A 23,847-nucleotide genomic window follows, 5' to 3' on the forward strand; every position below is an offset into this window, starting at 1 on the left:
CTTTAAGTTGTTATTATTTAAACCCATATTTTATAATCTTAAACATGTAGAAGGACAAATCTCTGCACAAGAGATTTCGCTACACCTGAATCTAAACCATGCCAAGTGGTGACAAAGTTAGAAACTAAATTCCCCAAACACAGTACTGTAAACTATATAAGTTGAAAGACCGGAATGTTCTTCAAGTTTTTAAATTTCAATATATCAAGTATTTACTTTTAATAAAGAACAAACAATATGCTGTAGCTATACAGATTTATAAGTGAAACAAAAAATCAGTAACACTACGTTTCAAGACCTGCAATCTGATCTCTTCTTCAGGTAAATAACTAACCTAATACATAATTACAAACTAGGTTCAAATAAACTAATCATACCAAAGAAGTTTTCTGCCGTGACGAGTGCCATTTGCTATTGGCCTCTGGTCAGTCGTAGGTGGTTAGTAGATGAATGCAGACATATTGTGACCTGTATTCTGTAGTTCAGTTTAATGATTAGTGTTGTATATAGTTTTTTTATTAAGTGCATGTTTTAGAGTTAGTGAAGTTGACACACAACATGGTGGTTGTGATTCCTGACTTAGGCGTGCTACAACGCTTTAGTATGATTTGTTTATTTTAACCTCATTTGTAATTATGTATTATGTTAGTTATTTACCTGAAAAAGAGATCAGATTGCAGATCTCGAAACGTGTTACTAATTTTTTGTTTCATTGATCGATGGAAAATGCCCGGAAAAATCCTATTTCCTTTACAATCCTTCCATCATCAAAAATAAACTTCCAACAAAGAGAATTAAAAGGTTTTCACTCCAAGAAGAATATTCCTTTTTCATTTCTATTTGATAGGTTGCAGAGACAAGACCTGGACACTATAATATAAATTTAGCAACTGAACAAATCTCGACTTTAAATTAATAAGGGGATTTAATGAAGAAGGGAGGGTAGGACTCTACCAGGAGACATAAGAAACGTACAAGTGACATGTAGAGATCTGAATCAACTGTTCTGTCATTGATCAATCTCAGGCCTACGCAGAATATGAAATCCTTGTGGTTTGTCTGTCTACCTGCACTCTTAGTCGCTATCTTCACTTACGTAGCAGTCATTGCAGAAAAAAGTTTTTTATATGTTCTTTGCAAATTAACATTTGCCAGTGTAGCACCGATTTTGTGAGTAATAGTTCTTTTTTACGTGACAGAAATCACTTCTTGATTTTGCACCTTCTTGGTGATGGCTGAGATTTCTTTTTATTCCAGTGATCTTTTCTATTTGCCATAGCGAAATAGCCAGCGTTGGAATTAACGCCCTCTGCCCAATGTGAGGTCTGATGAGGTGCTTAGCCCGTTCTTTAATAAAATCACAAACAAAATAACTAGAGTTGTGATAAAACCCTTATACTGGGCTGTTACACCATCACTTACATGGTAAGAAAAGTCTTCTCCTGAAAAGTCACATGGTCGCTCGCGAGGTAAGATTACCACAGGACGTGAGCATCGCCATCCTCTATTGGTGAATAGACACATTTATCTGTTTTCATATATAACCTATTTAAATTACCTGGATGAAGGGAACAAATAGTGTTATTAACCCTTTTAGCGCCAAGAGCCTAAACATAGGCTCAACCTGTTAAGTCATAAAATGCCAAGAGTTTATTTAGGCTCAAGCTAGGTTAGTGGTGAAACGCCAAGAGCCTATATATAGGCTTGGAAAGTTCGGACGTTAGGCGCCAAGAGCCTTTATTTAGGCTTTCAACCTTTTCATACAGTACACAACCATTTATAGACTAATATCAATAAAATTAGTACCGATTTATGCATTTTATGTAAAATGTACAATAGCAAATAGCATTGTATAGATATTCATATAGTATTCCAACAAAATAACAATACATACTAAAATGTTTTATCTAATGACACATGCAATTTTATGGTAAAAGTCAGTTTTGTACTTTGTTTACTAATAAATACACAAATCTGTAAATTGTTAGTATTATTTTACCAAATTTTAATAGGACTTTCTCAATTAAATATATTACACTATAATACAGAGGTTTATTGAGTAAATATTTTTCAGGCATTTATTGAGCTCATAGTTTACAACAAAAATGAAAAAAGTATATACCTTTAAAGGTACACGATTTTAACAGATCAACATTTCATAAATTCCATTACATATCATGTTCTTTTATTAATAATGAAAAAAATGAGACCAAAATCATTAGTTTATCATAAAATTTAGCAAAATGAGAACAAATTATATCTGTGTGTCACCTGCAGATACACCAATGTTCGTAAAATTGCTTAGGCGTTACTGTGACATACCCAGTGGCTATGTCGCGGCGCTCGATGGGACAACCCGCACCAGTAACTCTGGCGTTATGTGATGGGACCTGCCCAATATGCTTGGCGCTAAAAGGGTTAAAAATCTTATTAGCAAAAATTTACTTTGGTGAAGTTTTTTCTCACCATGGAAATGATTGTGGGTTTTCATTACTTTTAAGGTAAAATTTAGTTACCTTAGTAATGATTTAGTTCTTCAGTAACTTCTAATGTAGCATCTGCTACAGTCCTGGGGCTAGGTCAATACCATACATAGGTAGATGTACTTTAAGTAATCTATGGTGGTTGTCCTTGGCACCTCGCAGTACTGGTCCAACTGGTTTTTCCAAAATCATACCACACACATACATTTGTATGGACTGGGGGCATCCAATCCCACAGAGTGAAGCGACCCATGCTTAAGAAATGCATGGTACAAGGGTAGTGCGTCGTGAACAGGGCCGCAGTTAGTTGAGCACCTCCCAAGCGTAGGATTTTGAGGAATAAGGTCCTCAGGTCAATCTGCAACACAGTAAAGCGGCTTCAGCTGTGTTCTGCAGATGCTTTTTGACAGAAGAATTTTGTGTGGTCCGGATACAGGAACCTTGGATTTGTAAGAGTACAGTATCAGGGCTTTCTATGAAAGGAGTTAAAAGTGTTAGCGTCCATGTAAATAATGCAAGAGTTCATACCTAATAAGCAATAACGTGAACATTCCTGTTCTGGAATTTTTCTAGGAATCGTCTACCATCAGTCTGATGCAGGGCACTGTCAAATTAGCATTCTAATTTAGGAAAATGCTCTGCACATGATCTCTGATCAGATGCCTATCAGATTTTTCTTTGACAAATCCTTTATTAGGATTTTTAACCTTCTACAGAGGCTTGGTCGGAGGGAAGTTACCTCTTCCACCAATGGAGCTTAAATGTTTTACGGATGGCTTTGAAACAAAAAGTGGCATAAGCGCTGGGAGTGTGGGAATGAGACCATGCTGGGAACTGGTGGTCCCCATGAATCCTATCACACATAAGGAGTAGAAGTCACAGCCATTATGAAATGTGCTTGTGAGAATCTTCATCTGTGGTAAAGGAGTAGGACAATTAGCATTTTGATAGATAGCCAGGCATCATTAAAGGTGTTGGACTCTTATGTGTTCAACTGTAAACTTGTCTGGGATTGCTCTCACTTTTTCCCTTGGCAGAATCACCATGTGACTGTTTATCGAGTTTTGGTCATGAGGGGACTCTGCGAACGAAAGAGCTGATGCCTTGGTCAACTTTTGCTCAGTATCCAACATTATGGGGCCTCAACCATTCTGTGGTATTTTTAGGTGTGAATCCTTTGGGGCTGTCTTAAAGTGCAGAGACTGATGCACAAAAGTGATGAATTTCTCCAGGAGGATGTGTTTGGTTGTTTTCGGTGGCTTGTAGAATTGCTGAACTGGTTGGCCTCATGGTATATTCCCAGGGCGCACAAAAGGCCTGTGAGGCTTAAGTGCATGGCAACAGGCTGTCCATTAGAAGAAGAACAAGTTGGTTTGTTTCATGTTTCACCGGCACACTTTACCAACTACAATAATATGTACTGGAAGAGTGTATCACTTTTTATATAATACAACTCGCTGCATTGTTTATTTCAATTAAATTGAACATTGTTGGTTGTCATAATGGTGATCACATACTTACATTTGAGTATACAGAATACTCAGTCTAAAATGAGGAAGAATAGGAACAGTCTGTGAAGAGGAGGAACAATAAACAACATTGGAGATACCATCCCAATCTCAATTATACTTACATCTGGGTATACAATTTACTAAGTATACAATCCGGAAATAGTGCAAATGTCTGTGAAGAGGAATGCATAACCTCTGCACTTTTTACTTTATTACTGCTTTTACAATTATCATCACAATTTATTTATTTCTGTTAATTTCTTAAACTAAAAGACAATGTAATAACAATGTCTTTGTTTTGCACACGTATATTTGTAATATATTTTGGTTGTTGTACTGGTACAACTAAGAAAAGTAAGTTTTAAACATAACAATCTTGTAAATGTGTTTTTCTATCTCTTCTCTCTACCATATATGTGAAAAGACAAGAGTATGTCAAACTAACTGACTACTTCAACTATGTAAACAGTAAAGCTTTTTCTTTTTTACTACATATATTTGAGTACATATCCAACTTAGTCTATGGTTAGGAAATAGGGCAACTACCTTATGGAGAGGAGGAATCAATATTCCATAGTTGAAGATACTATTCAAATCTCAATTATATTTACATTTGAGTATACAATAAACTCAGTCAACAATCAGAGAACAGGGCAATTGTCTGTAGAGTAAACAAAGAACACAATATACGTAGTTAAAAATGCCATTGAAATCTCAATTTTTTTGGCTGAGTATTGCAAGATGGCTGTAAAAGTTCTCAAAATTTTAAGATTGATAATTTTATATTGGTTTCGTGAAGTGATTAGCTCATAATCGTCATAATCTCTGTTATATAAATATGACCTCATCATTTGGGAAAACATAAACACAAATTTGTTTTATGTAACATGTATATTTTCTTATCAATAAATAATATCTCATTTACTGCTATTTCCACTTACTGATAAAATCTAACCACAACTACCTCAGATTTTGTCAAATATGTTCCCACTTTCATTTCCTACGAATTTAGTATGAGAGCCTTTAGCAACTAAACTACCATCACCTTTTTTCTTGATATATACTTCAAGGAAAGCTAAAGTTTTTCCTGCACGTAGAGTGTTTGCCTCAATAATAACATCTTCACCAATAGCAGCACCTTTTAAATACCTAAAATCAGAATTGAAAAATAAATCAAAATAAAATAATTAAATTGTAAAATAAAACTTCGTAAAGATATTTTATATTATTCTACAGCAGCCTTTTGGACAAATCCACATCAACCTAGTAAAGAGCATATTCACAATTAAAACAATTATTTACTTACAAGCAGGTTCAAATAAGCCAGCATTGTAACAGTTTCATTAATCAGTTCATGGTATTGTAATGACTCATTTCATACACCCATCTCACATTCATTTCAATACTTTGGCCTAATTTAATTTAGAAATTTATTAGTAATAATAATTAAGGAATAATTATTTATAAATTGTCTCAAATTTAACTACAAACAATAATAAATACGAAATCAAAATTAATCAAAATCCACCTTATTACATATAAAACTCAAAGTTATAAAGTGAACTAAAGTCAGTGATACAGTGTGCAGGGATGATTGTTGAAGAGTGAAGAGAGCAGAGATTTGAAAGGTGAAGAGGAGAGAGGGATCTGGAAGAAGTGAAGCAAGATTATTATTATAAAGAAACTGGTTACATTTATTCAGCAGTATTTGAAAGGTTACTTTATTAAATTCTTATTATCACTGAAGTACAAAGAAGCAGAAGACAGACATTGGGTGAGAAAATTCTTTTAAGTTTAACAGTGATTCATTGGAAGAACATAAAACCCAGGAACATTCAATTTGGTTAATAATTCAAAATTAATATAATAAAAATTTAACAACAATTATTTTTCAAAATTACAATATCTTTTATAAAATAAAATACCCAATATTTCTATTTCATTAAGCCAGCACGACCACCCTGCCCTAAAATTTAAGAACTGTATTTAAAAATTTACCATTATTATTGTATCCTCCATCTTGTTTCAAAATTCAAACTTGTATGTCAATTAATCTATCATCATTAAAGTTCACATTTATATCATACTGAGTTATTTGTTATTTCTAGCTATAATCATCAGAATACAAATTAAGTTTAACCATTTATTTAAAGTGTATAATAGTAATAGTATATTACAGTATTAGAGCACTGTATATAAATTTATTTACTTTCCCTTAGGGTGCAAATAGCTTTTAAAACATAAATGTTATTTGCTTAAAGTTCTATTTGAATTAAGATTTCTGAATTTAGTACAGGAAGTAAGAAAATTCAAACTGATTTTTAAAGACTATTTTTACAAATTAATATTTACAAGAAAAAGTAACATGGAATTTACCACTTCACTGAAAAATTAAATTTCAATAATGAAATCCTAATTAAAGCCATCCTACAACCGCTGTAAACAATGTTTAGAAGTAAAATATTATACGCAATTCGATACATGAACAGAGCTTGGGAACAGATCTCAAGAATTTCATTGTTCATATGGTAAAAGCCATAAAACATGCCAGCGTACAGTGCAAAACAGCGTTCGATTGCTATGACAACTAGTATTGGATCGATAACAGGTGGACGAGAACAACAAATGGAGTGCAGTTTTTGTCAGATGTTCAGTTAACATTATAATGCATTTTTTCATCAATTTTAAGGACAGTTCGCTATGGAAGACAAAACTTTGTATTACAACATGTATGTGGGTCTATTCTTACCATGGGAGATTACCTGTAATATGCGTGGGAAGGGTTAACATTAAGTCAAATAAATAAATAAATATATATATATATATATATATATATATATATATATAATATATATTATTTAATTTTTTAATTATTAATTAAAAACATACACCCTAGCTTGTCAAGATTTCAATAAACAATCTGGATAAAATATTTCAAACTATTTATATTGGTTGTTATTATGTCTAAAAATCCACTTTCAACCTAAACCTAGAATATAACTTTGGCCTAATATTTTTATTTAGAAAGGCAAAAATTGTATTTAATTTTCACCAGATTTAATCACAATTTCTAGCATCCCAGGGTTAATAAAAATAAAAACAAAACCAAAAAGCAAATTGATAAAAACATTAAAAAAGAATAATATCAAATATGCAATGTCTCATCAATTTCTTACTTTAATTTATTATAATATTTATCGTGCCCAAATATTTCTTACAAATTTATCTTGATTTACTTACCTCTCTTCCATATCCTAAAAATTATTTCAACCATTATAATTTTAATATATGTAGGTATAACTCTCAATTAAATGTCCTATTAATAATTCAGTAATAAGATTTAATCATCAAAATTCTAATTTGTATTTTTTTAATATTTTATCACTCTTGTTCATCTGATCATACCTGTTCTGAAAATACTAATGCACGAATATTAGTTAAATATCTACTTAATTTATATTTACAAATTCAAAATATTTCCCTTTTATTTTTCTAGTTATAGATGCTGTGCTAAGTGACCAGAAGATACAAATGATGTAATCAACCAGTGCCTACTTTCCACTACATTTTTGCCACAATTATTAACCCTATAACTCGAAGGCAGCATTTATAATTTGTCCTTGGAGCTCCTAGGGCCAGCTCTACTGTCCGTCACCATTTTGTCGAAAGCGTGGAATAATTTTTGCCGTAATGTTATCTCAGCTCATAGGTCCAGCTGTACTAGCCAAGATATAATACGTCCATAGCATGTAAGGTCAGCACCACTGGTGACTAAACGTAGCTGTTATTTTCTAATATTCTCTTTGTTTTACAGTGAATGGTGAGTGCTGGAACCAATCAAGCAGCTGTTTTTTAATGTAATTAAAAAAACAAATATGTAAAGCAGAAAATTTGAAATTAGCCTGTAATTCTTTTCTAAACATTGCCTGTGCAAATAACACGAGTGACGAGTAGTGGGCCTGCCTACTCACTGAAGTGATAGAAACCTAGAACATTTTACAAGAAGACGTGTGCTAACTATTCTTGACTACACATAGGTGTGTATTTTTAAAAGTTTTATTCCTTAAAAAATCTAAAGACTGAGAAAAATAGTTCATATCTGAGTATAAAATAACTGTAAATGCCTACTTTATAATATTTTATTTACATATTTTTTTAACCATATACTTATAAGAGCTCCCAAATAAATGTTTATTTTTGTATTAGATTTATTAAAAATAAATTTTTAATTAGTTTTCATTTATTCTTTAAACACTTACTATGAACAAACGCGGAGGATATTGAAAAATAATTCCAATCTGGGGAGGTAAACAACAAATATGGCCACCAAACTGTCAATGAAAGTAGTGCGGCCATCTGTACTGGCCATATGAAATGTGAGGATAAACTGTGGCAAAACTAACGCTAGCTATCTGCAATTTTGGTGTAGCCAGTGCTGCTGACCTTTTGAGTGCAAAGGGTTAATCTTTTCCGAACATCATTTCCCTTCCTGATTTTCAGCAACCACAGCAGAGGAATATTTGTGTTAATTATTTTTAAGGGTATTACCCAATAAATTCCTAAATAACAATATACGAGGACTATCCAGAAAGTAACAGACGTTTTAGAATGATGCAGCAGTTTGCGTGGCTACACCCGCCATTTTGGTGTCAAAACACTCTGGCATTCAGTATGCATCGAGCTGTAATCGCACACAGTCTGTATTTCTTTTTACTTTTCTCATTGTTATTAATTAAAATTTGTGCTGCAATTGAAAATCCCGCCATTTGTGAAGTGCATGAGATAAGGTTCTTGTTTGCAAAAAACCATAAACCAATTTAAATCTATCGCCAACTATGTGAAGTTCACGGATATGGAATGATGGGTGAGGGTAGTTGTGTACTGACTTTAATAATGTCCACACCAATGTTCATGACGATAGTCAAAGCGGTTGGCCAAGCCTAGTGACTGAAGATTTGATGTTGAAAATCAATGACAAAGTTCGTGAAAATCACAATGACTGAACTCTCAGAACATTTCCCACAAATTTTACAAAGTTTACTTCATGAAATTATTATAGGAAACTTAACTTTCCTTGATGAATATGACAAACATATACTTGATGGTAACGAATTTCTCAATCGTATCTTTACTGATGATGAAACATGGGTGAAGCATTTCAATTGTGAAACAAAGATGCAGTCTATGGAATGGGGGCACACAAATTTTCCAAAAAAAAAAAAACCAAGAAAATGTCTCCAAACTCTGTCAGCAAGAAAGATTATGGCAACTGTTTTTTTGGGATGTTAAAGGTGTGATTCTGGTTGATTTCCATGAACAGAGAGGTACTGTGAAACATTCCAGAAGCTACGGCGAGCGATACAAAACAAGCGTAGGGGAAAATTGAGCTAAAAAATTTTGATTCTCCACGATAATACACGTCCTCATAAGCCGATTGTACACGACAAGTATTCGATGATTTTGATTGGGAAGTGTTTGATCATCCGCCTTATAGTCCAGATCTGGCACCAAGTGACTATCACCTCTAACCAGTGATGAAGAGCTGGCTCGCAACGCAGCGCTTTGATAGTGACATTGAACTTCACACTGGTGTTAATCTGTGGTTAAGATCTCAGGCGGCAGATTTCTACAAAGCTGGAATCTAAAAACTTGTGTCATGTTATGATAAATGTTTCAATATGAACAGGGATTAAGTTGAAAAATAGCCTAAGAGTGTTGCTTTTAAATGTATATAATAAAATGTTCCTATTTCAGACGGTTAATTTTTTATTTCAAAACATTTGTTACTTTCTGGATAGCTCTTATATTTGAGCAAACTACATGTTTTTCATTAGACAACATTTGCCACAACATCAGTTTAAATTATCCCTTTATAACTTAAGAACATTCCTGTGGCATTAGGTGAGATTTTAATAATGTTGACAATGCCATTTGAACTTTGAAATATCAATCTGAAAAAATAAACATTACTGAGAAATTTTTATAAACATTTAATTTTAAAACTTTCTCAATTTCAAAATTATTTAACAACAAAAACTTTAAGCCTATTTAAAAACTGTCTAAATTTGATGAATATGTTTTATCATTTTAAACTAATGTTTATGTACATGCAAATACTTAATGTTTATGTGCATGTTAGTAATAAACTCTTTGACTCTCACTCAATACTTTTTTCACATCAGCAGATGAACCAACCCCTGAGAACTCATTGCTCTTGTAAAACTGTGTACATTTTATAAAAATTGAATGATCAATTGAAATAAATTTTGGTCCCATACTTACTTCAGTCCCCAATTGTTAGAATATGATTTTATATACCTTGTAAATTTATAACAATCAAATACTCTTTTTCATTTATTGGTAACGAATTCAAAAGTGTTTTTATTGATCAAATAATTACAGTTTATAATTATTATTAAGTAGTATATTATAGTATTAAGTAACATGAACAATCTCCAAATACATCAAAACTTTTCACATAACATTATTGAAATGTTTTTTTATTACCATAAATACAACGAAAAAAGCAATTTTTAGATATATGTATTTTGTACAGACTTTTTAATATACTTTTAATATTTTAATATACTTTTTAAGCTTAATAAGTTTTTTCAAAGATATATTCAAATTTAATCTGTTTTATGATTAATCAAACTTTCCAACATAGGTAATGAAACAAATACTGAAAACGGTGGTAAACAATGATTTTGTTTACCATTGTAGTGTAACATGTACTAATTAATGCTTAGTTTTTTTTCAGATATATTACAATTTGGACACTTGTCAAATTATTAATAATCATGAATGTATTCAAAAACTTATAATAGTGTAATTAGTTAAGTTAATTACAATACAATTGAAATAAAGTTTGAAGTTTTATTTGCTTTACTGTGATTGCTTTTCAAACATACAGGTAAAACCAGGTCAAATTCATTTATTATTAATCATTAGATCCTTAGTACTATCAAAGGATTAACAAAATGAGCTATCCTAAACGTTATATATTAGTGATTGGATGTTGAATAGTTGTACAAATATTCATTTTAGATCTTGACAGAGTAATAGCTCATGTGTAAAATGTCTTTGTGTCGAATTTAAGGTTTAATTTTCATAAAATTCCATGATATTTACATTGATTTGAATTTTCACTACTGATAGTAATTTTGACTGGCAGGTTGCACATTTAACCAAAACAGACCACCTATTCACTGTTTATTACAGCCAGACAGATTTGGACGTTTTCAAATCATTTACTAGCATATCGATCCTAAAGAATATATTGAAAATAATAATCACTCCTGAAACACATTTGAAGGATCCTAATTGAAAAATGTAATGTAATGTAATTGAAAATGGACAAATACCCGACCAAGACATAGGGAGAGTCAGCCAAACTCCCTTTACCAAAAAACTGAACAACAACTCTCTATCCTACGCAACAGAAAATGAGCTACAAGAGCCCATTAACATTATACGTGGTAATGGTGCAAATCAAAGTTTTTTAGACCTCTGCCAAAAGATAAAAGTAAAACTAAAAACAAAATAGTCTCTGTGCACAGAAACACAGGGGAGAAATTTAATGACACAAGTAAACTGACTATATTACATCAGAACATCAACTCCATGTCAAATAAAGTGAACAGACTAAACCACTTGTTAGACGAATTCCTCCCTAGTATTGTTGTGCTAACGGAGCACAGACTAAAACATGATGCTCTTGAAAATACCAAAATTCCTAACTATGAACTGGTAGGAAGTTTCTCTAGGATGCATCATCAAAAAGGAGGTGTAGCCATATATAAACACTTAAATCTGGGAAATAAAGTGGACAGGATTGATACAATTCCAGCACTAGAGATGATATGCGAGACCCAACTTATCAAAATAAAAGAAGGTCAAAAGAGCATCTATGTGTTGGGTGTTTATAGACCACCATCTGGGAACTTGGATGAGGCAATCGATCACTTAACAGAGATCTTGAACACAATCCCCTTTCAACAAAGCATTATAATTGGCGACATAAACGTGGACAACCTAGTTCAAGACAGTTCCTGTTTGAAACTTAATGACGCTCTTGCACAATATGGTGTTAGGAGATTATCACTGCCACCTACCAGAGTAACCAGCACTACATCAACATCAATTGACTGTGTCTGCTCCAACATCCCTTTACCAGAAGTCACAGTAGATGTCTTGACCACAGGGCTTTCGCACAGCTGTGTTCAACGAATCTGAAGAAATCACCTGTTCCCACAACTTATTCAATTAGAAGACATCTTAATAAAAATAACCTTGACAGCCTGAGTGACTACTTAAAGGGACTTAACTGGGGATTAGTGCTTAATGCACCAGCTGTGGACACTGCTTTTAGAAATTTTAGCCAAATACTTAACTCTGCAATGAACCTAACATGTCCTTATAAAAAAACCAAAGCAAAGCGTAATGCAAGAGCTTGTCACTTTAATGATCCAGAAGCTCAAAGACTGAAGACCGAGTTTTTAGAAGCCTTAAATAGAGAAGAAACCACAGGTTGCGTAGCTGCTAAAACCCAAACAGCAGAAAAGAAAAAAGCCTATGATATGAGACTGAAATATCTAAAAAGGCAAGCAATAGTAGACCGCATAAGCAACTCAGAAAACAGGTCAAAAGCAGTCTGGGACACAATTAATAATGAACGCCATAAGAAGAAACAGGACACTCCACTTGAATTGACAGTCAATGGCAACAAATTAAATAATCCATTCGAAATAGCTGAGCACCTAAATACTTATTTTACAACTATAGCTGAGATAACACTAAAAGAAGCAGGTCAAACTTCAGATATCTCAAGGAAACCTCAATGCACCACCAATGCACCTGAATTTGTTATTCATAGCACTACACAGGCAGAAGTTAAGAAAACCATCATGGCAATGAAATCAAAGCCATCAGCAGGCATAGATGATGTCTCATCTATCTTACTTAAGCACTGTGTTGATGAAATTACACTGCCTCTGACTGATATTATGAACAAGTCCTTAGCTCAGGGTATTTTTCCAGCTGACCTCAAGATTGCCAAAATAATCCCTATTAAGAAACAACCACAAAGCACAGAAGCTGGCCACTTTAGACCAATATCTCTTGTATCAACCATCTCCAAGATATTTGAAAAAATCGTTTTAACAAGATTAATAACCCACCTCATGGACAATAATTTGCTCAGTAAACATCAGCACGGATTTTTATCCTCTAAATCTACAACCACAGCTATCACTGACTTCTTTGAGAATGTAATTGACCAAATTGAAACTGGAAAAATAGTATCTGCTATTTTCTTGGATCTAAGTAAAGCTTTCGACACACTGGGACATAATTTACTTCTTACTAAGCTGATGACTTTAGGAATCCAAGGCAATGCAATAAACTGGTTTAATAGTTATTTGAAGAACAGGACTCAACTAGTAGAGCTGAAATATACAGCTAATAACACAGTTTACCATGCTAGGTCAAAACCCCTCAATATAACAAGAGGGGTCCCTCAAGGCTCAGTACTGGGTCCAGTATTGTATGTATTGGTAACAAATGACCTCCCAGATTACCTAAAGGAGCAAGCCCACACCACAATGTACGCTGATGACACAGCTCTTATACTTGCTGAAAAAGGCCCTAATGATTTAGATTGTCAGGCCTTCATTGCTTTCAATATGGCAAAACAATATTGTCAAGAGAACGATCTTGCACTAAATGACAGCAAAACTAAACAAATCCTGTTTACAAGAGCTGCAAACTTAACCGAGGGGTTGCCAATGGTGGAAGTAGAGGACGAGACCAAATACCTAGGAGTGATCATTGACCAACATCTGTCCTGGACCTCTCATGTGGACATGGTGTGCAGGAAACTGAGTACTGCCCTGTATGTTGTAAAAAGAATAAGGTCTGTTGCAGATCTGTCAACGGCCAGGGTCGCTTATTTTGCCCTATTTGAGTCTGTTGTGAGGTATGGTTTGATAATATGGGGAGGGTCAAGTATAGGAAATATGACTAAAGTTCTAAAACTTCAAAAGAAAGCAGTAAGAATATTGGCAGGTCTAAATCATCTTGACTCGTGCAGAAGTGCTTTCAAAGACCTTGGAATTCAGACAGTGGTGGCTCTTTACATACAACAAACCATTCTACATGTATTTAACACTGATTACAATAGACTGGGCGAAATTCATTCATATGGAACCCGCAATGTGACAGACTTCGTCTTACAACCTCATCGACTCACCATGACTACCAAGAAGCCATCTTATGCAGGTGCAAAATTTTACAATCTCCTACCAAGACACCTCAAGAGTATAACAAGAGAGTCAGCGTTGAAGAGGAATCTCAGTGCATGGCTTGCTGACAGGACGTTTTACTCCATCGAGGAATTTTTAAACTGGACATGACATTTTTATCTTGATCTATGTTTTTAAACTAGATAAAATTTTTACATACATATTGACACATATTCTGTACTCAATGTATATGAATAAAGTTCTCTTTGATTGATTTGATTGATTGATAATCAGGAGTTTTACAGCTCAAAACTAATATAAAATAAGGACTAGGTGCACAATTTCTAAGCTTCTTGTCCTAAGAGGTTTCATTGTTTTTTAATAATGAAAAATTAGTCTTGCAAAGTAAAACTCATATATTAATAAAATACAGTACAATAACAATATTAAAGTACGTTTTAGCAGAAGTGCGGATACATTTTATCCAGATTTTTTGTTCTCTTAGGACAAGCTTAGAAATTGTGCACCTAGTCATATAAGGATCTTTGCACTGCTTCAAGAGTGACAGGATATTGTGGATGGGTAAGGTTGGGGGTAGGGGCCGCCTTCTGCCGAGATCCATGAGGAAGAATTTAGGGCACTAATCTCAAGTCATGTCCTCTCGAAAGAAGGGGAGGCCAGTTCTGAACCAGCCTCTCCAGTCAAAGCAGGCAGGGGGTGGCATCCCCTTATGTTGAGTCTAGCAAGAACCTTTGACATTTTAGGGAACGAACCCCACCAACTCCAACATTCATCTCCCGCAGTAGACTAGACCCATCGAGTTACCCTTGCACCCCAGAATCTCAACATTTGCAGTAAATGATGTGCAGCTGCTCCTGGACATCCTTAAGGTTGCCCAGATTTAAGTGAGACATCAGTTTTTACTGTGCCCAGTGTAGGTTCAACTGGAAGGTATATAAAAGAGCCAGAAGTGATCCCTTCTGGATCCATTTCTTTGTTGGTAAACTTTATTTACTACGATAAAATTTACTGGTAAACACCCCTATTAACAGTTGAATAACACATGCTGCCCACAAGGCATCTCAACTTACGTGACATGCAGGTCAACTGATACACCCACTGCCTGTCTCTTATGTGTGACAAGAGCCAGGGTAGACACACAGTCTACAATCGTCGCAGACAAGCCACCGTGTAACGTTCCTTGAGAATTAGAATGTTCTTCAGATACTTTTAATTCTGCTGTACATCGTCCATCGCTAGCTGATATTATTTTAACCTGAAAAGAACTTAGTTTAACAAATTATTTTTCCACTCTAGGCACAATAACCCTTTCATAAATATTTATTCTACAGACATTGCGAAACTATAAAATAATGTGTTTGCGTTGTTATTGTTACTCTGTTACATGGACATGTATATAAAATGTTTCATATTATTTAACATTTGACAAAAATATTTATTTTACTATAAATAGTAAAGTATTTGTAGCTTAGAAGACATATGAACTAAAAACCAAAATACTAAAAATCCTTAAACACAATCAAATTAAACATGTAGGTTCTGTTAGCATTTTGTCTTTATTTTGGGTACCAAAACATTCCTTTGTAATGATTTGTGATTGCTTAATTGTATATACTTAATATTTGTAGCAGTAATAATAATGAGATTAACATTGGTTTGGGACACAAAATAAGTTGTTACATATATGAAATGTATGGTTTTTACTATTTTATAGGACATAAATTGTATCAGAGGAATAAAAATATATAACTTGTGCACAGTTATATTGACGCCATTTCAATACTTAATGTATTTGAAAATAAAGAATATTTGTATTTGTATTTGTACAGATGAATGGCGTATTTTGTCAGCAACGAAAATATTTCTTTAAATAAATCAAGTTAACATGTTCATGACAACAGCTATTTTCTGGGCTTTTCTATACGCCTTCAAATTTTTCAATAATAATGACAAAAAACCGTAATCGTTTTTTTTACATTAAACGTATAAGTATAACAAGAAAAATATGTAAGCTTCTCAATTTAGCACAAAACAAGTATTTCAATACGTGTTTTCAATGATTCCCTGTGTAACCCCCAGGAGTACCTAAAATATTTAGCAACCCTGTGCCCGATGGTGTACACAATAGGCTGAGATTTATTTAAGCGCAAGAACAAATTTAACAAACCGCCAAGACAAGAAAACAATATAAACACAATAAGGAAATTTATAGCAACGTGTACCCCATCCGATGCATGAAGCGCTTTATGAAACCTCATTGTATACCCGATCAGGTACACGATGGCAGTTGTGAAAGATAACGTGTATCACTTGGAGTAGACATCGTTATGAACGTGTTGAACAATGTTTTCATAAAAACTTATAATAATCAAATTTTAAATTAAAGCAGATACAACCAAATGCATTGACTATGAATCTCATAAAAAATCTAAATATTTTATTTTTTTTCTATTTTTATACAAACTGTCACAACTGTGCTAGAATTTTAACAATACCTAATATAAATTTGATGTTGTTCACATATGGAAGCTGAAATAATCTCCGATTGTTCTCACTGAATAATAATTCTTAGAATGTAGTCAGTCATCTTGTACTAGGTACGTCAATGAAGGCAAAATGCCCTTGTAAGAGCTAGCAAAAAATTGATCCAATTTTAAATATTTACTACTTTAATAGTGAGAGAATCAGTAGTGCTAAATTTGATTTTAGTAGCAGGATTAATGTTTTTTATTCACAGAAAACTCAAACTGTTGATCTTAAAATATGGGGCGGATATAACATCCCTAACTATTCAATTTTACGAGAAACTACAATGACGTCATCTCAGGAGAGAAAACAACTCCATATAAGGTGTCGACTCTGATTGGTGCATGGAAAACAAATAAGGGAAAAGTAAAGTAGAGGGAAGGGTTCAGTGAGATTCAGCTCAGTTTTGTTTTTAAAATCATATATATTTGTTTGTAGTGGAATTAACAGATGGTGTGAGTGATTAATTTGGAAGAGGTGGAGAAATGTATTGAAATGGGAAATTCAAGGTAGTGAGTTTTGTATTTAATATTTAATAACAGGGAATCTAACTTTTTAATAGGTTAATTTCAATAACAATTTAAACATTATCAAAATTAATTTTTCAGATTCTTTAATTTAAATACCTTTAATAAATTGACTGATCACAACTCTTACGCTTCTCCTGAATAATACGCCCTTTAGAACCAATTATAAGTTGTATTAGTTGTGTTTATACATAACTAAATATAAATAGATTTAAGATTACTAAAGGAAAGACCAGTATGTTTGTGATACATGATATTGTATATGATAAACTTTATAAAAATAAGTAATTTTAATACTGTAAACACTATAATAATACAAATCTCAGCATTATAGATACAAATATTCATTTTACAGTGTCTTGTATAACTCTAAAAAGTGCTGTCCACTTTTTATATTCAACAAATTCAGTTGGTGTTTTCTATTGTGAAGACAGATATTCATTGAAGAGCAAAATTTCAAGCTATAGTTTAATCTGTTTTGAAATTATTGTGGGGGAAAACTAATATACAGATAACAACTTAGCCGACAATCTGCAGAAAAGCATTCACTTACACTAAGTCAAGAATTATATGAAATTTTAAATGTTTGTAAACTATAGAGACTATATTTTCTGTGCCTTTGTGAAACTGAAACGAAGTCTGACCTAAACCAGACCACAAATTTACTACAAAAAGGTATTAGTTGTGTTTAATTCATATGACTGGAGCAAATAGTACAGAATCCAGGAAATGTGAAATGTTTCAAATGGCCTCATCTAAAAAATAAAATAATATTGGAAAAGTGGGTAATTGTCACATTAACGGCCGGAGCAGCAAAATACGAGTTTCGCGTTATTAACTTATTGGGATCGTCGTACAGAACAAAACAATATAAGGTTTGAGGTGGTGGAAATGAGAAATAACGAAGTTCTAGTCTAGAACATCAAAAATGGAACAACTGTTCAAGCGCAGAGCAAATATTTCTATGTTCTACATCCACATCAGGCATCACGTGACCTTTTGTGACCATGACTCAACCTCGTGATGACGTCATCGGATGCAGCGCCATCTTTGCAAACGTAAATCAAAAATAATACTAAAATGAGCAGAATTTTGATCCAAATGAACAATGTTTTTCTTAAATTTCGAGCTACAAATTATTTAGTTGTTGTCGAGTTGAGACGAGTGCCTCCGGCCATCAGCGCGGTGCAGTACCGAAGGTGCTGCACCGCGCTGATGTCAACAAAAGAAAAACATCCCTCGAGATAGTACCTATCAGTAAAATATCAAATTCTAGAGGGACTGATCAGAAATATAAATTGAATTGTAATGGAAAGGCAATTATGTACCGTGTAAAAAACTTAATAAATCATGAATACCCCTAATATGAATACGTCTATAAATGGACATTAATAGAGAACACTTACCATTAGAGTGTTCCACAGAATGTGCAGAAACAAAATAATCTCGTTTTGGTTGAAACGTAAACTCTTAATGTGCCCGACAAAATACTCCGACACACCAATTCACTACAATTGGTCGAACTAGTGGATGGTTGATCCATGATTGTCACGCACTCACTCAATCCAACCTACAGTACACATTACCTCTGACTTCTGCCTCAGAGCGCTCAGATAACAGATACGCTATCAGTCCCACCCACAGATAATATTCAGAGACAGCACAGGTATCCAGACACAGCACACAAACAGAACATTAAAACATTAAGAACTTAACTACTTATGTATATACCCTCTAAAATCATGTTATTTGTCATTTGGGGTAGGGTACGATAAGTGGACCCGGTTTTTTATATCGAAATTGGCAAACGATATTACTTAATCATAACCATCAATATAATCAATCGATACTGATTAATTATTTTTTACGGTTAATTAAATTATATATATATATATTGATATATTAAACATTCTCAAATAATACTTATGTAATATTTCAATTTTATATAAGTAACATTTGATTATTAAAAATCACAGTCAATTTTAGAAAACTACATGACATTGCTTTAAAAGATGATAAGACATGTTTTTCATGACTTCAACATGTTGGACTCGGTGCGGAAAAACCCATTATGTGAAATTTGTGGGAAAGAAATAACTGTAACAGTGAGAGTCTTTAGTTTTCCTAATTTTGGTTATAATAATTTGTTTGATCACTGTGAATAATAGATTCATATTTTAATTTAAAACATATGATTGTTATTGAGAACTATAGATACTTTATATTGATTGATAGTCTAGGATTTGAGATGCGAATATTAGGTATCGATGATTACATTCTTCGATATAAAAAACCGGGTCCGCTTATCGTACCCTACCCGTCATTTGCACCCCCTAAAACCATATATATTTTTTGTTCAGGAGGATGAGCAGAATACGTTGATAACATCCAATTCGTGATTTGCCACGTCGGCCTTTAATCTTATAATATCCTAAAAACAAGAATTGGGGTAGAGCCTCAGGTTTAAGACTATCCAAAATGTTTATCTCTCCTTACGCAAAAGGGTGGACAGCTCTCCTAGACCAGAATAAGGAGGATATAAGACTGATATTAGGAATGTTGATGGGACATGGCCCTCTGAGGAAGCACCTTATGAAGGTAGGCCTCAGTCAGAGCAGCGAATGTAGACTCTGTGGAGAAGAGGAGGAGTCAGCGGAGCACATTTGGTTGGATTGTCCTGCCATCGTAGAGACTCGGAAAAGATACTTGGGAGCATATCTCCTCAGCCCCAAGGACATTAGAGAACAGGAGCCCTTAAATCTGATTGGTTTTTGCAAAAGCCTCGGTCTTTGAGGGCACAAATTAAAGTAAGGGAGGCGCAAAGGTCCTTTTAGGACTAAGTGCGGGGACAAACTGTCCTCTTCCCTCAGGAAGGAAAAAAAACTACTAGCTTATAAAGTTGATTATATTTAAGCCTATCTAGGCTGTAAAACTATGAAATATAACATAACCTATCCATGACTAGGTCTAGAAATGCAAGCTAAATAATAGATGTAATTATTATAGAAAATACTTACTTTGTCCAATACCCTTCCAAACTGATTCCGATCTACCATAAACTTTGACCAAATTGTCTTTGCAACTTGACTAATAGACATAGTTAGATATTTTGTTTAATGAAATAGCCTATAGGGGCCTAGAAATGAATTGTTTAAAAATATAAATGATCTGAATTACTTTCAAACTAAAGTTTAAAGATGTTGATTGATTAATCTAAACAATACTATTATTAATTGTTGTTAAAAATAGTTTTTCATAAAGTTTGTAGCCCATGACCTTCAAATTCTTAACATTAAACTAACGCTGACTAGTGACAGACGTCTAAAATGACAGTGACGACTTCTCACTTCACTCACACTGCTGTCTACTACAAGGAACTCAGGATAGGAACGGAGACGGTTCCAAGTGTTGTGAGAGCACTGAGCAAAGCAAATGCCATTGACAGGCTGCTATTTCTGTTACTGGACTTAGCTCACGAACTCCTCATGAGCCACCTAGATGGGGTGATCAGACGGCGCAGAGAAAAAGAGTAGGGCAGAGTCGAGCAGTACAGACAAAACCCGAACATGCGGCTGATAGCGACCTCAGTTCGGAACGGTTCTGATTTCTATTATCTATTATGAATTAAGGAGTCGTTTTATATCCGAACGAATCTGCAAAACATAGAAACGATATAGAACGTAAATTAGGTGTTTAATGAAGGAAACAGGATTTTTCCGGACATTTGCCATCGTTCAGTGAAACAAGAAAACAGTAACACTACGTTTCGAGATCTGCAATCTGATCTCTTCTTCAGGTAAAGAACTAACCTAATACACCCTTCCCTTGTATTTCCGCCATCTTGTTTTAGCCAGCCGTCACGATTACCATTGGCTAGTCCTTCTGGTCAGTCGTAGGTGGTTAGTAGACGAGTGAAGACGTATTGTGACCTGTATTCCGTAGTTTAGTTAATGATTAGTGTTTTGTATAGTTTTGTATTAAGTGCATGTCTTTAGTGTTAGTAAAGTTGACAAACAACATGTAGGTTGTGATTCCTGACTTAGGCGTGCCACAACGTTTTAGTAAGATTTGTTTATTTTAACCTAGTTTGTAATTATGTATTAGGTTAGTTCTTTACCTGAAGAAGAGATCAGATTGCAGATCTCGAAACGTAGTGTTACTGTTTTCTTGTTTCACTGAACGATGGCAAATGTCCGGAAAAATCCTGTTTCCTTCACAATCCTTCCATCGTCAAAAATAACCTTCAAACAAAGGACGTGTTTAATGTTTATCTAATTAATTATATTAAAATTGAACTTTCTTTATAACTCCAAACACTTGACAAAATTTGAGATAGTGCACAACGAATAAAGTGTCATAATTTCATCATATTTTGCATATAGGCTTAAAACAACTGTAATTTTCTTTGTTTTATTGGAAAGCTATTAAAATTAATAGGGCAAAAGTAACATATTATAATATAGAGACCTTAACTTGTAGAAAATAAATTAATAATTACGCTACAAAAGCAGTAATAAAGAGTTATCACAGTATATGTGTTAAGAACTAGGAACTAAATGGATTAAAAAAGAAACTTGTGAGCAAATGTTCAACAAAAATATAATTATAGACATATGACAAAATCAATCACAACTACCTGAATTACCAAATAGGTATAATGTTACAAAACAATGTTATTGGTTTACATTTTAAAATACAAAAGATTAAATTTAAAAATTCCAATGGTTGTTTTTGTATTTTGGAGTCCCTGAAGATCATTATTTAACTACTACCTTTGTTAAGAACACAAATCTCAAATATTTTGAAAAGTTTAAATGTTTGCATGCATGAATAATATTACAATCAAATTTGAGCAAATAAGCAAATTTAAAAAAGTACAATTAATTTGAGAATTCACTTGTAAACAAAAAAATTTCTAAATTTTTCGAGTAGGGCTCTTTTTAACCTTCCGGATGTTTAATCTACCCTCGAATTTTTTCTAGCTACGCCACTGTATGTAACAAAAATACTTTCTTACATTAGACTTCCTTGCGTCTTGTTGGTTCTTTCGATAGGTACTCCATTGTATTGGTGTATTTGTATGTAGACAAGATTAATTGCCTGTCATTAATTACGTTGTAAAATTAAGGTTTAATGAAATCAATTTAATTGTGCTGCATCCTGCAACATTCAGCTTCAAAGAGTAATTTAAATATACCTATGTATGCTGTACCAAACTAAATGAATTTATTCCATCATAATAGTACATTGTGCAAATAATATGGTCAGTGGACAACAATACAAAACGTGTGTTATCTAAGTCCAGAAAGGCAGTACAATTTGTTAATAGCCTGGCTGCTCTCCGTGGCTTCTAAACATTTATGGAACTAAATTTCTGCCATTCAAAGCATATTCTTCATGGAGCATAACAGAAAAATAATAGAATGGAAAGTTGATGTTAAAATTAGATGACAGCTTTTGGAAATGTTTGAACCCTTTTCTTTCCCTTCTTTCTGTTATTTATTTTTTGTATGTATTTATACCTCTCCTACCTGATGAAGAGGATATATTTCAATCCTCGAAATTTTTTGTTATACCTTATAGCCAAATGTTTAACTTTATTTAAATAAACACTACTGGCCACTAAGATTTCCTCAAAACTAACAAAATTTCTATTGGCTAAAGCAGAGTTAAAATTTATTGATAGTATTTTTGTTTGATTAGTATCGAATGTAAGGGAGAAGGTCGTAATAGTGAATGAAGTTTTTGGTCATCTACTTATATGGTTTGGCTAGAGAATAAAGGTATTTCCTTGAAATAAAAAAAAATCTATGTATACGACCAACATATGAATGGCTATATATGAATGGCGAACATGAAAATTTGTGTGACAGATGGGGTATTTAAATTTTATGAGCAACTAAGTTTGTATTAAACTAAATAATCATTGGTAAGTAAAACTGTGAATAACTAAAAACAATTTACTCAAAATAATACGGTAATAGATTGCGCGGGTAAAATGCAACTGTATAATAAAATTCCCACATGACACAATTCAACTTGTTACAATAATAAAAGTATACGGATTTCTATTTTAATAATAATCTCAGTTATTAATTAATTCTAGTATTAAAACGCAGTTTTATTAAAGGACAACGAGATTACCATCAACAAAGCTAGGGCGAAATGTGTTGTAACTTAAATAAAAAAAGACACCTACAATTAAATTAGCGCAAAGAAAAACGCTAGGTAAAGCAGTCATAACATTTAAATTTAAATGTTTTGAAGTAGCCTTTATATGCTGCAATGTTTTTGGCTTTACAAAAAAACACGATTGCAACAGCCTATAAAAACACGTTTATTTAAAATATGAAATATAACAAAATTATAAAAAATACTCTTTGAATTTTTAGAAAAAATTAAAACGTATTTATTTGCTGATTTAATATATAACGTACTAAAAAAAGCTTGGCAATTAATTATTTTGATTTGCATTTTAAAATACTTATTTAGTCGTATATATTATGATTTGTTCAAGTTTTTAGTAAAAATGTAGTTC

The 23,847-nt window shown here is 33.2% G+C and overlaps 1 protein-coding gene across 1 annotated transcript; it reads right to left on the reverse strand.

Moving 5' to 3' along the window:
- Nucleotides 1–4,866: 4,866 nt before the first annotated feature.
- On the reverse strand, nt 4,867–20,691 carry LOC124360786 (acyl-coenzyme A thioesterase 13-like). Its single transcript, XM_046814683.1, has 3 exons — nt 20,327–20,691; nt 15,327–15,511; nt 4,867–5,143 (listed from the first exon to the last, which is right to left on the reverse strand). Exons 1-3 carry the CDS (start codon nt 20,405–20,407, stop codon nt 4,960–4,962), a joined length of 450 nt encoding a protein of 149 aa, XP_046670639.1. The 5' UTR covers nt 20,408–20,691; the 3' UTR covers nt 4,867–4,959.
- Nucleotides 20,692–23,847: the final 3,156 nt, after the last annotated feature.

This window comes from Homalodisca vitripennis, chromosome 1 (assembly GCF_021130785.1).
Source record: "Homalodisca vitripennis isolate AUS2020 chromosome 1, UT_GWSS_2.1, whole genome shotgun sequence".
NCBI classification, from domain to species: Eukaryota; Metazoa; Arthropoda; class Insecta; order Hemiptera; family Cicadellidae; genus Homalodisca; species Homalodisca vitripennis.